The sequence below is a fragment of the Oncorhynchus mykiss genome, chromosome 14 (assembly GCF_057628025.1).
Source record: "Oncorhynchus mykiss isolate SJ-2025 chromosome 14, ASM5762802v1, whole genome shotgun sequence".
NCBI classification, from domain to species: domain Eukaryota; kingdom Metazoa; phylum Chordata; class Actinopteri; order Salmoniformes; family Salmonidae; genus Oncorhynchus; species Oncorhynchus mykiss.
The window spans coordinates 3,592,739-3,609,332 of record NC_143035.1 but is presented as its reverse complement, the minus strand read 5'-3'; the positions used below and the strand labels follow the sequence as shown (position 1 = coordinate 3,609,332).

The following is a 16,594-nucleotide window of genomic DNA, read 5'->3' as shown; positions in this document are numbered from 1 at the left end:
CAGTGTAGCGGACATGAGTCGGTCATGGTTGCTAGTCGTCACGTAATGAGGTAGCCCCGCCTAAGACTTCAAAATCAGTGACGGCCCAAAAGGGAATTTCCTCTTGCTCTAAAAGGTCAAGACCTTGATTTCTCCCATGGGAGACCCAGGTTCAAATCCCACCGGTTACACCATATCCTATATAGTACCCGTAAACCAGCCAATGCTGAGCCAGTATACTGCAGTCATAACTCTAGTACCCAAAAGCCTGTTTTAGCATGGGCAGCGCACTTGAGGACTTTCACTATTTTGAGGTACTCAACTAGGTAGGACTTCCTATGGGTTAAGGAAGGATCAAATCATTCCATCCAGGTCATCAGGAGGGATCAGCCGATGAATTATACATGTGAGAAAACATTCCATAACTGCAGGTGGCAGTAACATTCCCAACCGGGGTTTTATACCTCTTCAAAACACACTCCAGGTGGCCGTATGCACGCTGAGTTTTTTTTACCAACTCAGAAGTAAATGTACTACTTCAAAATTTAGATGGCCTCAATGGCGCTGCCTGTGCTCTCACAGACGCCATAATGGGACAGATACAAAGATGAGTTGTCCATCTAAGTCTATGGTCCCAACTTACTCATTGGAAGCAATATGGTGGATGCTCCACCACTGAACTGCTATACCTATTCAGACCTTTCAGATCTGCAAACGTCGAAGGGTTATGGATAAGGTAGAAAGTGAATTGGGACCGGCTGTGTAAAGTAGGTCTGTCCATAGAGCAGCCTCCAATGTTATAGGGTCTACTTCAACAACAGCTGCCTTGATCATAGTACACTGGTCCACTAAGTCCCAGTGATTCCACTGAAGCTTCTAGTAATTGGAAGTTGGGTCCTATTGAAGTATCTATTCAAAGTTGAGAATCCCTCTTGATGCACGTGGCATCAAGGATATTGTATGTCACTGACTTTAATTAATACAGGAATACTACGAGAGGGTGATAAGTTACGGATCCATATTTCCCGCTTTCATAGTTGCCACATTGTGATATCAAATGGTCTGATGATGTATGCTGTATGGGTTCAAATCAGGAAGGGAACCATACGTCTTCTTGTACAGCATTCACGTGGGAGTGGAGTAAACAAGCACGTTATCGAAAAGTACTTATTTAATGTGGTTAGGGAATAAACTAAGACAACACTTAGATTATAACATTGTCTTGACACTGAATCACATCACACATTTCCCTATCCACATACATACAGTATATCCACACAAAAATTACAAACACCTCACTGCCCACTGACTCCGGGCTAGTTTGTTATAATGAGTACCTGGCTGTTTCTCCTGCGGGCTTCTTTGGTGCGTAGCTTCTTCTCCAGATCTTGGATCAGGGCGTCCTTGGAGCCCTGGATCTGCTCATCCGAGTTGTGGGACACTGGCTGAGGGGCAGGAGCCTTCTTCACGATGAGCTTGGGAAGGCTGGAGAGGGTAAGCCAGCCAGAATATTAATCAACCATTAATGTTAAAATAATATACACTGAGTATACAAAACATTAAGAACACTTGCTCTTTCCATGACAGATTGACCCTTATTGATGTCACCCTTATTGTAAATCCACTTCAAAATCAGTGTAGATTAAGGAGAGGAGACAGGTTAAGCCTGTTAAGACTTGAGACATGGACTGGTGAATGGGCAAGACAAAAGATTTAAGTGCCTTTGAACGGGTATGGTAGTTTGTGTCAAGAACTGCAAAGCTGCTGGGTTTTTCACACTCAACAGTTTCCAATCAGTATCAACAATGGTTCACCACCCTAAGGACATCCAGTCAACTATGGGAAGCATTGGAGTCAACATGGGGCCAGTATCCCTGTGGAACGCTTTCGACACCTTGTTGAGTCAATGCCCCGACGAATTGAGGCTGTTCTGAGGGCAAGGGTGGAGGGGTGCAACTCAACATTAGGAAGGTGTTCATAATGTTTTGTATATTCAGTGTATGGTGAATGGCTATAACATACTAGCTAAGACTTAGGCATTTTATTTACCATTTCAAAATATAGCAACTCACATGTTTGGGGTCCCTCTGTAGCTAGGAGGCAGAGACACGCATGAGGGAGGAGGAAAGGAGGGCTGTGGCATGGAAACGGTGGTGGGAGTTTGGGAGTGGGGAGACCGACTCATAGGCAGGCTGTCAGTAGGGAGAGCCATGTGCAGGGGGGCATCACAGCTGGGCTTGGGCAGGGGGCTGGGAAGGTTGGGGGAGTGTGAGGAGCGAGCTGGTGATGGAGGCTGGGGAATGGACATGGGTGCAGGCTTGTACTGTGGGGTGGACTGAGAGGGCAGGACAGAGCAGAGGAAGGCAGCTGAAGAGGACGGGGACTTGGGCTCAGATGGGGCTGGGACACTGACACTGGTTTTAGCACTGGGGACCCTCGGGGTGAGTGTGATAGTGGAGCGCATGGGGGCGCGGGAGGGGGACACGGGCTGGGCAGCGGCGGCGGGAGGAAGAGGGTCATGGGGAAACACCGGCGGCTGTGAGAATGCAGGAGTGGAAATGGGGGAGCTCAGATTGGAGGAGGAGGGAGAGGCCTTGCTGCTGTTCCCATTGGACTGAGGCAGAGCCTGGGCTACATCATAGCTGGGGACCTGGAAGGCCGGCTGGGACTGGATAAACTGGCGTGGCCGTGCATAGTTGAAGGCACTGGGGGCAAAGAGGCTGGGGGTGAAGGTGGGAAGGTCAGCCACACTGCTGCTCATACTGCTGCCTCCAGAGTCTCCTGAGCTCTGGAAGCTGGGCTTGCTGGGAGTGAACAGTTTGGGGGTCGTTTTTATTTTTAAGGCTGGCGGGGGTGGGGTGGGCGTGCAGGCTTCAGGTGACCTCTGTCCCTCTGAGCAGTGGATACTCTTTTCACTTGGACTGAACGGCTCCTCTAGGGTTTTACTAGGTGGCTGCAGCTGAGGCTCTAGAGACCTGCAAAGAAAAACACGTTGGTAACTTAATTTGCATTACTCAAGTTAAACAGGATACATGGTGACCATAGAAACAACAATTCTTACGACAGTAAAATTGTTATACCCATGCACAGCCTTCTATGTGGATCATGCATGTTAAGTGCCCATTTTTGCATAGTAAATAAATCAGAGTAAATTCACCATGAAAAGTTCAATGTTGTGTATGTTTTGGCTTGCCTTACACACTCAAAGGACAAATGTCTTGAACACAAACACTGGCCACATGACCTACAAGAGAGTAGTGGACACATGTTGCCGTATGTTGCTATTCAAGTTTGAGGGGCTAAATCAGGAGCCTGTAGTGTTGACTGACATTAGCTGGCAGGTGCAGTTCTTTTACAGCGAACGCCGACATCCTCGTCCAACACTGTGACGAGCATTTCAAATCCCAACCGCCGTCAGATTCAAGCAGGGTCTAAACCATACTACTAAATGTCTTCTCACAATGCTAAAGACAATCCAGAAAGAAATTCATAAATCAGATGACTGTCTTGTAGAATAAGGAGTCTTACTAGCTCCGCGGACTGCACATGATCCGTCTGAAACTCAAAATAGTTCCAACTGAATAAGCCCGCCCTCCCCTTTGGGAACATTGGAATGGTATGGACTGTGATCCAACAGAAAGGGGACACTGGGAAATAGAGAGATGCTATTGAGTGCTCTGGTCCTTTCAGAGCTTTGTGTGAGTGCCTGGAAAGAATCCAGTATTCCCTCTTGTCGAAAAAGGGATCTCTCCCACTGACATTCAAATTATTTCCATTCTGAAGGGAATCATTATATTGATTCCATGGTAGGACAAATAAAAGTATATTTGGGGATTTATACATCTTAGTGAACCAACTACACCACTAACACACTATCACCATGTAGCCTTTGCTAGAAATTAGGAGGAAGCATAAGGATATATCTTTCATATCAGAAATAAACAATTTTCAAAAAATGTCATGGTAGATTGATACGCCTTTATAGGGTTAGTCTTCACACACAGCCATATCTCCAAGTTACAGTGCGTGTTTACTGAAGACAGACAGAAGACAGAGGTACCACCTGTGCTAATTAGCATACTCTGAACACTAAAGGAAGGCTGCCAGAAACATGTCACTGAAAAATACTGGTCGGCTGCAACTGTGATAAAGCAGGTTAAAATGGTGTACAGTAAGTGTGCATTTTGCATTTGTGAGATTATTTTGATGTGATATGAAAATAAAGGGCTTTATGTTTCTAGAATCGTATAACAATTGAGAATCGATATACAGTTGAAGTCGGAAGGTTACATACACCTTGGCCAAAAACATTTTTTCACAATTCCTGACATTTAATCCTAGTAAAAATTCCCCGCTTTTGGTCAGTTAGGATTACCACTTTATTGTAAGAATGTGAAATGTCAGAATAATAGTAGAGAGAATGATTTATTTCAGATAATTTCTTTCATCACATTCCCAGTGGGTCAGAAGTTCACATACCCTCAATTAGTATTTGGTAGCAATGCCTTCAAATTGTTTAACGTGTCGAAAGTTTTGGGTAGCCTTCCACAAGCTTCCCACAATAAGTTGGTTGAATTTTGGCCTATTCCTCCTGACAGAGCTGGTGTAACTGAGTCAGGTTTGTAGGCCTCCTCGCTCACACACGCTTTTTCAGTTCTGCCCACAAATGTTCTATAGGATTGAGGTCAGGGCTTTGTGATGGCCACTCCAATACCACTCCAATACTCCAATACACTCCAATAATTTTCCAAGCTGTTTCAAGGCACAGTCAACTTATTGTATGTAAACTTCTGACCCACTGGAATTGTGACACAGTGAATAATTGAACAAATCTGTCTGTAAACAATTGTTGTAAAAATTTGCTGTGTCATGCACAAAGTAGATATCCTAACCGACTTGCCAAAATTATAGTTTGTTAACAAGACATTTGTGGAGTGGGTGAAAAACAAGTTTTAATGACTCCAACCTAAGTGTATGTAAACTTCCGACTTCAACTGTATGTTCAGATAGAGTATTTGGCTGCCAGAACCAGTCTACCTCTGAAAATAACATACGTTTGTGTGTGTCTATAGTGTATGCGAAAACAAACTAGTGGAATTTGCTATTTCAGCCACACCCGTACTGACAGGTGTATAAAACCGAGCACACAGCCGTGCAATCGCCATAGACAAACATGGGCAGTTTAATGGCCTTACTGAATAGTTAAGTGACTTTCAACGTGGCACAGTCATAGGACACCACCTTTCCAACAAGTCAGTTCATAAAAGTTTTGCCCTGATAAATCTGCCCGGGTCAACTCGAAGTGCTGTTATTGTGAGGTGAAAACATCAATGTGCAACAGTGGCTCAGCTGCAAAGTGGTATGCCACACAAGCACACAGAACGGGACCGTAGCCCACTAAATTCCAGTGCAGGCAAATCTTAAGCTACAGCATACATTGACATTCTAGATGATTCTGTGCTTCCAACTTTGAGGCAACAGTTTGGGGAAGAACTTTTCCTGTTTCAGCATGATAATGCCCCCATGCACAAAGCGAGGTCCATACAGAAATGGTTTGTCGAGATTGGTGTGGAAGAACTTCACTAGTCTGCACAGATCCCTGACCTCAACCCCATCGACTACCTTTGGATGAATTAGAACGCCGACTGTGAGTCAGGCCTATATTGCCCAACCTCACTAATGCTTGTGGCTAAATGGAAGCAAGTTCCTACGTCTAGTGGAAAGCCTTCCTAGAAGAGTGGAGTAGTGTATGAGGTCTTTTTAAGGAGTAACGGTAACATTAGGCTCCTTAATGAAGAGTATATATTGGGCTAGCTCTGGTATGCACACTTAAATTATAGACAATGATTGGGGTCTCTACAGAGCTCTATTACACTTTAGCCTTCTACAGAATTCTCACTTTGACACTACACAGCCCTTCAAAGACACAATTTAACCAACTCACTGATAAGTCATGCAGAAATGTGAATACTGTAACATCCAATTAAAAAAGGTAATTTGCATTTACCCATTTAGAAAATGAACAGTGCATATTACAAGGTTCTACACATACACACATTTAAATAGTAAAACAAATCAATTAGACAAACTTTTATAATCAGTTGCACCTGTGACAAATGTATCACCAATTGAGTGATAGAACATTTTTAAAAATCCAACAATAATGCATTAAGCTTACCTGGATGAAAGGTATTCGATTACAGATCTCAATATTTCAACTTCAATATAGGCTGAACTACAGATAGTTGAATGTTTCTGATATGAGTCGGAGAGCAAAAGGTCTGTATAGATTGTGAACACCCACGTCAAGTATGCAGAATAACGTGCACGCGACTCTCAGCTGATTTCAGAGCGCGGCTGTGCTGCTACCCCTATTTTACGACACCATTACCTGACCTGCCAATATTTTAATTGTACATGTCACTGTCGCCTAATTCGGTATGCCTCTCTAGCCTACACACACGCACTTATAAGAGTGCTATTTAATAACATGGTATAAAATGTGTTCCTTGCATTTGTTTCCAATCAAAATTAAAGACAAACAGGCTAAATAAGCCCCTCCCTGTTATTACAATCAGATGATAATTAAACACATCTACAAACCAAACAATCAGCAGCGCTGTAATACCTATCTCATTTCAGTACTCTCTTACCGTAATTCATGAACGGCCACAGAATTAGATCAGAAAACCTTTCAAACTATGGCAGCCTACCTGCAACTTCAAAACAAGGAATAGCCTCCTCTTGTGGCAGTTGAATCGAATTGACAGTAGGGAAATATTTTTCTGACCTTCGCATCCCTGCGATTTCATAGATCACCTACGTGATAATTTCTCCAAAGTTTACTTTAACATATGCATAGGTATTTTGATACATAAAAACTGTCCCACAGCAGCATACTGGCCCCTCATCTTTCCATTTTAGAGTTTTTGCCTAAAATAGTTTAACTCACTGTTCTTCCAAGGGGGGGTCAATCTCACAGACTGGGCTCTCGGGCCACTCTGGAGGGGGAATCGCTGCTACGTCTTGTAGTAAAGAGGGGACTTCCTCATGTTCCAGCCTAGATTCTAAGGGCTGCTCATCCATGGGTTGCTCATTCTCCATCTGCTCTTCCAGGTCTGGACACGGAGACATCACATTGTCAGAATGTTTTTCAGGATTGTATGTAGATTAGAGCGATGAAGAAAGCTGAGTTAAAGCACAAAAGTAGTCTTTTGCGTCTGACCAGTTCTGAAACTAGTCTCTGCTCACCAATGTACACCTCCAGTGTGGCGATGCATGATACTGTTCCAAACTGATTCCCAGCTATACATTTGAACACCCCAGAATCCTCTGGGAAGGCCTCGGTGATGACAAGGGTACACAGCTCCTCTATGGAGGAAGGAGAGGAGGGGAAACATGAGAACGGCACACCAATACCAGCACCAATGTATCATGTTAATGTTATAATAATGGAAGACACTGGTAAATGTGCCCTTCTACAATAGCCAACAGTGGGCCTTTGGTATGCTTTCCCACTCACCTGGCACTGATGCAGAAGTAGCCTCTGAAAAAGAAGGAGAACGTTTAGAGATCATTTCTATTCAGTGCCTCCCCAATGGGCACAGACATCAATTCAATGTCTATTCCATGTTGGTTCAATGTAATTTCACTGAAATGATGTGGAAACAACGTTGATTCAACCAGTGTGTACACATTGGGTCAAAAGCAATTTTTGGTCTGTGTGTATTTCCCAACACCGATGGAGCCACCATGCACTCTGCCACTCACTCTTTCGGAGGATGCGGAAGTCAGCAGAGTCCACTATCTGCTCTTCCTCGCGATACCACAGAACCTGCAGTGGTGGCGTTCCACGAATACGGCACTCTAGAACCACCAACTGACCCTTGACCGTGCTGACGTCGTGGAGACACTGGACACAAAGAGAACTGGATCAAAGTGACTGGGTGGCTGCAGAGACTCACATACCACCACCACCAAGCCTCTCCTCCCTCCTCTCTTAACCTCGCTCCTCACCTCGCCCTCTGCACATACAGCCCTCTACACATACAGCCCTCTACACATACAGCATGTGCCCAGATGTTTAGGGCATAATCATTAACAAACTGACAAGAACACTTTTGAAATATATATATATATATACTGACTGGAAAGCTATGTCATATGCCTATGTAATCATGAGGAACTAGAGAAGGTGTCAATCCATGTGTTGAATGACAATAATCTCAAAATCAGCAGCCTAAATAAAAAAAATATACAAAATAAAATAAAATCTGAATGTACACTTTTGGAATTACAGTAACACTGCAATCAAGGTATGTACACAGAGCACAATGGATGATAAGGACACAACTAACAATTTTTTCAGAATGGCACAAATTCCCCGATATCAGGGTACTCATGTCAACATGTTTGCTTTCAGAGCATATTTGATCCCAAATTATAAGGGGGAGAGATACCTCCTGTGAACTCTGTTCACAGTTCTGATGTAGGTAGGAACACACCTTCATAAAATGTATGTAGGGCCAAGTCCAGCTCAACCTTTGACTCAACCTTTATTTCCAAACCAGACAAATCCATGCTTCAGTTCCATATTCAGGCACCAGATGGGGGTAAAGATGTATCCTGTATTACCTTGACAAAAGTAGGAGTCACTCCACCACTCCCTGAATGCTGTTGGGAATATGATGGACTCTGTGTCTAGAAAAAAGATATGACAACAACTAGTGTATTTAAAAACACAAATAAATAAATAAACACTGCTATGCATTGTCTGTGGGTACATAACATATTGACAAGGAGCAGTTGAAGGCATATATTATATACAGGGCCTTCAGAAATGATTCACATCCCTTGACTTTTTACACATTTTGTTATGTAACAAAGTGGGATTGAACTTGATTTGATTGTCATTTTTTGTCAATTACCACACATAATACTCTGTAATGTCAAAGTTGAAGAAAAATGCTAAGATTTTGCAATAGATTTTTTTATGAAAAATAAAACACTAATATATCTTCATTAGATAGGTAGTCAACCCCCTGAGTCAATACAAGTTAGAATCAACTTTGGGAGAGATTATAGCTGTGAGTCTTTCTGGGTAAATCTCTAAAAGCTTTGCATACCTGGATTATACAATATTTCCCCATTATTCTTTTAAATGGTTGTTGATCATTGCTAGACAGCCATTTCCAAGTATTGCCATTGAGTTTTAAATTTTTACTCTTATTATGTTTATTTTTATCCTAAAAACTCCCTTGTTGATGACAAGCATACCCATAACATGATGCAACCACCATCATACTTGAACAAATGAAGAGTGGTACTCAGTGATGTGTAGTGTTGGATTTGCCTTTAACAATGTATTCAGGACAAAAAAGTTAATTTCTTTGCCACATTTTTTTTATGTATTACTTTAGTGCCCTATTGCAAACAGGATTCATGTTTTGGAGTATTTTAATTCTGTACAGGCTTCCATCTTTTCACTCTGTCATTTAGGTTAGTATTGTGGAGTACCTACGATGTTGTTGATCCATCCTCAGTTTTCTCCTATTACAGACATTAAACCCTCTAACTGTTTTAAAATCACAATTGGCCTCATGATGAAATCCCTGAGGGATTTCCTTCCTCTCCGGCAACCGAGTTAGGAAGGACACCTGCATCTTTGTAGTGACTCGGCTTATTGATACACCATCCAAAGCTTAATTGACAACTTCAAAGGGATATTCAAATTCCCTTCTCGACTGAGGGACCTTACAGATAATTGGATGTGTGTAGTGGTACAGAGATGGGTCAGTCATTCAAAAATTGTGTTAACAAAAGAAAATTCATGTTTTTTTCTTTGTATTATCTTTTACCAGATCTAATGTTTTACATTTTCCTGCATTAATTTAACATTACACAAACTTCAAAGTGTTTCCTTTCAAATGGTATCAAGAATATGCATATCCTTGCTTCAGGTCCTGAGCTACACGCAGTTAGATTTGGGTATGTCATTTTAGGCAAAAATTGAAAAAAGGGGCTGATCCTTAATTAATGTGTAAAAAAATTATAAAAACAAAATTCCACTTTGACCTTATGGGTTATTGTGTGGAGATCCGTGACACAAAATCTCAATTTAATACATTTTAAATTCAGGGTCTAACACATCAAAATGTGGAAAAAGTCAAGGGGTGTGAATACTTTCACTAATGACATAAAATATATATTTGTTATGAATATGTATATATTGTATGTTGTGAGTGAAGGTGTGGTGGGCAAATCATCAGCATAGCTATAATATGGTGCTTGTGTGTGTGTATGTCTGTGTGTGTGTGTGTGTGTTTGTGCATGTGTGTCAGGTAGGTACCCTCTGGGGGCTGATGCAGAGGGGCTGCACCAGGCTGGAGTGTCTCTGCTGCTGGACCAAGGTGGAGGAAGAGGAAGAGGAAGAGATTGCTCTGGAGGAGCTGGAGATGGTAAGGGACATGCTACTGGTCTTCTTCTGGATGCTTCACACACACACACACACACACACACACACACACACACACACACACACACACACATTTCTCAATATTTTAGGTTCAATTATGTACTGGTTTTCATTGAAAACTTTTAGTCATTTTGTCCTTCCAACTTACTGTGCCATGTTTCAGGCTTTTCCAACGGGGATTGTCACTGTGTCCAATAGGTGCTGATTTCTATACAAAGGGGAGGGAGAGCATGAGCTGCAGATGTTTATATGTGTTATACACCCACATAATTATTTAATTCTATACACCATAGGTCCTAAAGCTAACACGATTCAACCCTACATCAGACCAACTGTATGCTTCTGTACCAGATGTGATCTTACAAATGAAACATCTAAGGATACTGCACCTTGCGATTGTGATGTGACACGCCACGTTTAATTGTATGTGTGTGTGTCCTTCTGTCTGTCCGTCCGTCTGTCCGTCTGTCTCTGTGTGTGTGTTGCCTCAAAAGCTCACGACTGAGTGATCATCACGGTGGGCAAAGGTTACATGACAATCTATCCATCTGAAGTTCATGTTGCTTACCCCAGAAAGGCACTGTTCATCTCCTTTAATCTCCCAGAATCACCCTGCTGATGGATACTGGCATGAGCCTCTGACTATTTATACAGAAAGGGGATCTCATTGGCACACAGCAGGAGCTCAGCTTGTAAATCATGTGCTGTAGACTGAACCAGCTCATTCCAGGAAACCCAGAAATCCCTAGAAATATGGTACTTCAGGTTATTCCTGTGTGGTATGGATACAATCCATACACACACACACACACACACACACACACACACACACACACACACACACACACACACACACACACACACTATTCAACAGCATTAAGGGAAGGTTCAACAACCCATCAGAGTAGCAACATGACACTTCTAAATGCTTTGCATGAAAACAACAACACATGTCACTGCTTTAGAGACACACTTCTAAGAGAAAGAGGACAGGCATAACACAAGAAACACAAAATACACTTCTCTTTTTCTTTTTCGTCTTCCACGCCAAGCGCTAAGACAATGAGACATTTACTGATTGCCACAGAGAAAATGATTAACTCTCCTGTTGTGTTCGTTTCATGTTAGTTAATTCTGTGTTCTTCGGTCCAAAATTACCTCCTCATTGTAGCTGATTATAAATCCATAATAATACATGTATTGTAACATAATGTTGGGTTAGATCTTTTGATCAACTTAAGTTCTTGTGAACATTACAGGTTTTGAACTTCTATTTCCTATTTATGGCCTGTAGGCCTCATTGACCTGAGCTCATACAACTCGTTTTTAAGTTAAAAAAGCATAATGTATGAATTATGATGACTATAACAAATACTCAGATTAAACATATTGCGCTATTTATCACAGACTACTTTGTGTCAAAGTTTAACAAGGACACTCTTCTCCTCACCAGTGTCATGATCAAAGATATGATCAAGAGACTCACATACAGTATATCGTTTGGTCATTGCGCTGCCACAGAATGAATTGTGAGAAAGGCCTCAAAAAAGCTTTATATACCAGAGGTGCGAGAAAAGTTCTAGATATTATTGAAACAATGTTGCGATTGTTTGTGTGAATGCCAACAGGTGTGGTTCCCATGGGGGAAAGATTGTATTGGGGAAAGGGGGATTGCTATGGAAGCCATGAAGGGGAGAGAGGTTTGTGTGTGTGTGTGTGTGTGTGTGTGTGTGTGTGTGTGTGTGTGTGTGTGTGTGTGTGTGTGTGTGTGTGTGTGTGTATGTGTGTGTGCTCAAACACACATGTATGTGGGGGTCTGGGAGAGGAAGTGTGTCCATCTGATGAATGGGCATGTGTCTGAACTCAATTTTATACACTAATTATAGTCTCACCAATTCATTTCTAATGACTGGTCATTTTTGACCGGGAACACCACAGGTGTACTAAAGTTATATAAAACACCCCAAATTTTATGAAAATCATCTAAAAGTATTTTGTTTATTCAGATGCCCTGTGTGGACAAAATCATTGAACCTTATGACCAATCAGATGAAATGAACTACATTTTTCAGAGAGAGAACTTGTAAATTCGGTCCAATTCGACCGGAACACAGCAGGAGGGTTAAATTGACAATGAAAAGCAGATACATTTAGGCTAACAAGAAAAGTGCTCCACCATGTCATGGTTAGTTGAAAACGGAAACAAGTACATGGAACCTTCTGAGGTAATCCCAACATTCCAGAGAGATGTGTGAGGATCGACGCTGGAGACAGGAAGCAGGTGCAGGGAGAAGATTTAATAAATAACGGACATGAAACAGGACAGGAATAACATCTGGACAGGGGACAAAATAACGACATCAATGCTGACACCGGGAACAAACGGGGGAGCGGACAGTTATAGATGTGGGGCAATCAACAAAGGGAAGGAGTCCAGGTGAGTACACTGAGCACTACTGTGCATAATGATGGTGTCAGGTGTGCGTAATGAAGGGCAGCCCGGAGCCCTCGAGTGCCAGAGAGGGAGAGCGGGAGCAGGCGTGACAAGATGGGGTTGTTTGTGTGATTTAAGTGACATATGACCCTTAAAACAGAGGCTCCATTTAACGATACTGGACCTCTTGATACGATCAAGTGAGGAGGGAACCCCACCTTGTCACCAGGGAGATCTGCTTCCCGACCACCCAGTCTGGTCAGATGATTCATCTCCTCAACGTGTCAGATTACGTGAAATCTAACTGTAGTGGGAAAATTTGAGAAGATGATACTCACAACTAGCGACTTGCAGGCGCTGAGGCCCAGCATGAAGTCTCAATACATTATTTAGATGGTTGGCCATATATTTGCATCTCACAGGAGAGAGCCACACCCTATCTGTGGCAACCTCAGTCACTAGAGTGATGAAACTTGAATCAGTTTAATGACCGTTACTGTAAATTATATTGCCATGTTTGGATTGTTTTAGGAGTTCACAAAAAGCTAAACATTTTGATATGTTCTTTTGTACTGTAAATGCTGTGGATTTATTGTTACAGAGAAACTGTGTTACAGAGATCTGGGTTATTCAGTTTGTCCGACTACAGATGGTTCAAAGAGGAGCGACACAGGGGTGCGGTCCTATCGTTTAAATTCATTGGATTAGATTACAATCTGGGTGTGTTTTCCTACTTATTGTTTTAACTAGCAAAGTGCAAAGAAAGTTGAATTCAGGTTGGGCCTGAGTTTAAGCTCGAATTTGATTAAAAGGACAGTGAATTTGTTCATACTTCTGAGAACTTGTTAGCAAGCTCCTGTGTGTGTCACACACGTTTAGTCCTATTTGGTTGATAGTCACTCTGTCTTATTCTGTAATGTATAATGTATTTCATGCACACTTTATTTGTTTGAGTGTTATAAAACACTCATTCTTTTGTAACTAATAAATCATATTAGTTGAATTTACAGAGTAATTCTGTGACTGACTATATGTTCATAATTTAGTAGTCTATTGGTGAATATAATGTACACTACACATAGTACAGTGCATTTTGAAAGTATTCAGAACCCTTAAATTTTCCACATTTTATTACATTTTTAAATCAAAGTCCCTCATCAATCTACACACAATACCCCATAATGTCAACGTGAAAACAGGTTGGATTTTTGCAAATTGAACTCAGGTGCATCTTGTTTCCATTGATCATCCTTGAGATGTTTCTACAACTTGATTGGAGTCCAACTGCGGTAAATTAAATTGATTGGAAATGATTTGGAAATGCACTTGTCTATATAAAGTCCCACAGTTGACAGTGCATGTCAGAGCAAAAAACCAAGCCATGAGGTTGAAGGAATTGTCCGTAGAGCTCCGAGACAGGCGACACAGATCTGGAGAAGGGTACCAAAACATTTCTGCAGCATTGAAGGTCCCCAAGAACACAGCGGCCAACATCATTCTTAAATGGAAGAACCCGATGGTCACTCTGAGAGAGCTCCAGAGTTCCTCTGTGGAGATGGGAGAACCTTCCAGAACCTTCCAGAAACATCCCGGAGTCGCCTCTTCACTGTTGACGTTGAGACTGGTGTTTTGCGGGTACTATTTAATGAAGCTTCCAGTTGAAGACTTGTGAGGTGTTTGTTTCTCAAACTACTTGTTCTCTTGCTCAGTTGTGCACCGGGGCCTCCCACTCCTCTTTCTATTCTGGTTAGAGCCAGTTTGCGCTGTTCTGTGAAGGGAGTAGTACATAGCGTTGAAAGAGATCATCAGTTTCTTGGCAATTTCTCGCATGGAATAGCCTTCATTTTTCAGAACAAGAATAGACTGACGATTTTCAGAAGAAAGTACTTTGTTTCTGGCAATTTTGAGCCTGTAATCGAACCCGCAAATGCTGATGCTCCAGATACTCAACTAGTCTAAAGAAGGCCAGTTTTATTGCTTCTTTAATCAGCACTACAGTTTTCAGCTGTGCTAACATAATTGCAAAAGGGTTTTCTAATGATCAATTAGCCTTTTAAAACTTCTTATGGCTTAGATCCCGCAAACGGGATCGATATGACAACAGCCAACGAAAGTGCAGGGCACCATATTCCAAACAACAGAAATCTCACAATTAAAATTCCTCAAACATAGAAGTATTTTTACACCATTGTAAAGATAAACTTGTTGTTAATCACACTACAGTGTCTGATTTCAAAAAGGCTTTACGACGAAAGCACACGATTATGTTAGGTCTGCACCTAGTCACAGAAAAACACAGCCATTTTTCCAGCCAAAAAGAGGAGTCACAAAAAGCAGAAATATAGATCAAATTCATCACTAGCCTTTGATTTTCCTCAGATGACACTCATAGGACGTCATGTTACACAATACATGTATGTTTTGTTCGATAAAGTTCATATTTATATACAAAAATCGGAGTTTACATTGGTGCGTTATGTTCAGTAGTTCCCAAACATCCGGTGATTTTGCAGAGAGCCACATCAATTTACAGAAATACTTATCATAAATGATGATGAAAATACAAGTGTTATGCATGGAAATTTAGATAAACTTCTCCTTAATGCAACCGCTGTGTCAGATTTCAAAAAAGCTTTACCGAAAAAGCACACCATGCAATAATCTGAGTACAACGCTCAGACAACAAAACAAGCCATACAGATATCCGCCATGTTGTGGAGTCAACAGAAGTCAGAAATAGCATTATAAATATTCACTTACCTTTGATGATCTTCATCAGAATGCACTCCCAGGAATCCCAGTTCCACAATAAATGTTTGATTTGTTCGATAAAGTCCATCATTTATGTCCAAATAGCTCCTTTTTGTTCGCGTGTTTAGCCCAGTAATCCAAATTCATGAGGCGCGAGCAGACGAAAAGTCAAAAAGTTCCGTTACAGTTCGTAGAAACATGTCAAACAATGTATAGAATCAATCTTTAGGATGTTTTTAACATAAATCTTCTATAATGTTCCAACCGGAGAATTCCTTTGTCTGCAGAAATGCAATGGAACGCAAGCTAACTCTCACGTGAACGTGCGTGATCAGCTCATGCAACTCTGGCAGACCTCTGACTCATTCAGCTGCCATTCCCCCTTCCTTCACAGTAAAAGCATCAAACAAGGTTCTAAAGACTGTTGACATCTAGGGGAAGCCTTAGGAAGTGCAATATGACCCCATAGACACTGTATATTCGATAGGCAATGACTTGAAAAACTACAAACCTTAGATTTCCCACTTCCTGGTTGGATTTCTTCTCAGGTTTTTTGCCTGCCATATGAGTTCTGTTGTACTCACAGACATCATTCAAACAGTTTTAGAAACTTCAGAGTGTTTTCTATCCAAATCTACTAATAACATGCATATATTAGCAACTGGGCCTGAGTAGCAGGCAGTTTACTCTGGGCACCTTATTCATCCAAGCTACTCAATACTGCCATTTTAACAAGTTAAAATGATACACTTGGATTAGCTAACACAACGTGCCATTGGAACACATTAGCGATGGTTGCTGATAATGGGCCTGTACGCATATGTAGATATTCCATAAACAGCCTGCCGTTTCCAGCTACAATAGTAATTTACAAAGTTAACTATGTCTACACTGTATTTCTGATCAAGTTGATGTTATTTTAATGAACAAAAAAATTGCTTTTCTTTCAAAAACAA

General features: G+C 41.6%; 1 protein-coding gene across 2 annotated transcripts in view; it reads right to left on the bottom strand.

Annotated features, from left to right (window-relative positions):
* The window catches only part of LOC110488553 (myotilin), a 28,309-nt gene that overhangs the window by 6,698 nt on the left and 5,017 nt on the right, over positions 1 to 16,594 (bottom strand). The window contains exons 2-10 of one of the 2 annotated variants that reach the window (XM_036942683.2): positions 10,602 to 10,661; positions 10,328 to 10,469; positions 8,614 to 8,679; positions 7,750 to 7,891; positions 7,502 to 7,525; positions 7,231 to 7,350; positions 6,932 to 7,097; positions 2,052 to 2,954; positions 1,317 to 1,464 (exon numbers count right to left, since the gene is read on the bottom strand). In XM_036942683.2, coding sequence (XP_036798578.1) covers positions 1,317 to 1,464; positions 2,052 to 2,954; positions 6,932 to 7,097; positions 7,231 to 7,350; positions 7,502 to 7,525; positions 7,750 to 7,891; positions 8,614 to 8,679; positions 10,328 to 10,469; positions 10,602 to 10,609 — 1,719 coding nt within the window. In that variant the 5' untranslated portion in view covers positions 10,610 to 10,661. Of the gene's footprint in view, positions 1 to 1,316; positions 1,465 to 2,051; positions 2,955 to 6,157; positions 6,615 to 6,931; positions 7,098 to 7,230; positions 7,351 to 7,501; positions 7,526 to 7,749; positions 7,892 to 8,613; positions 8,680 to 10,327; positions 10,470 to 10,601; positions 10,662 to 16,594 lie in introns of those variants that run through there. The other variant, XM_090198153.1, reaches the window with a different exon arrangement.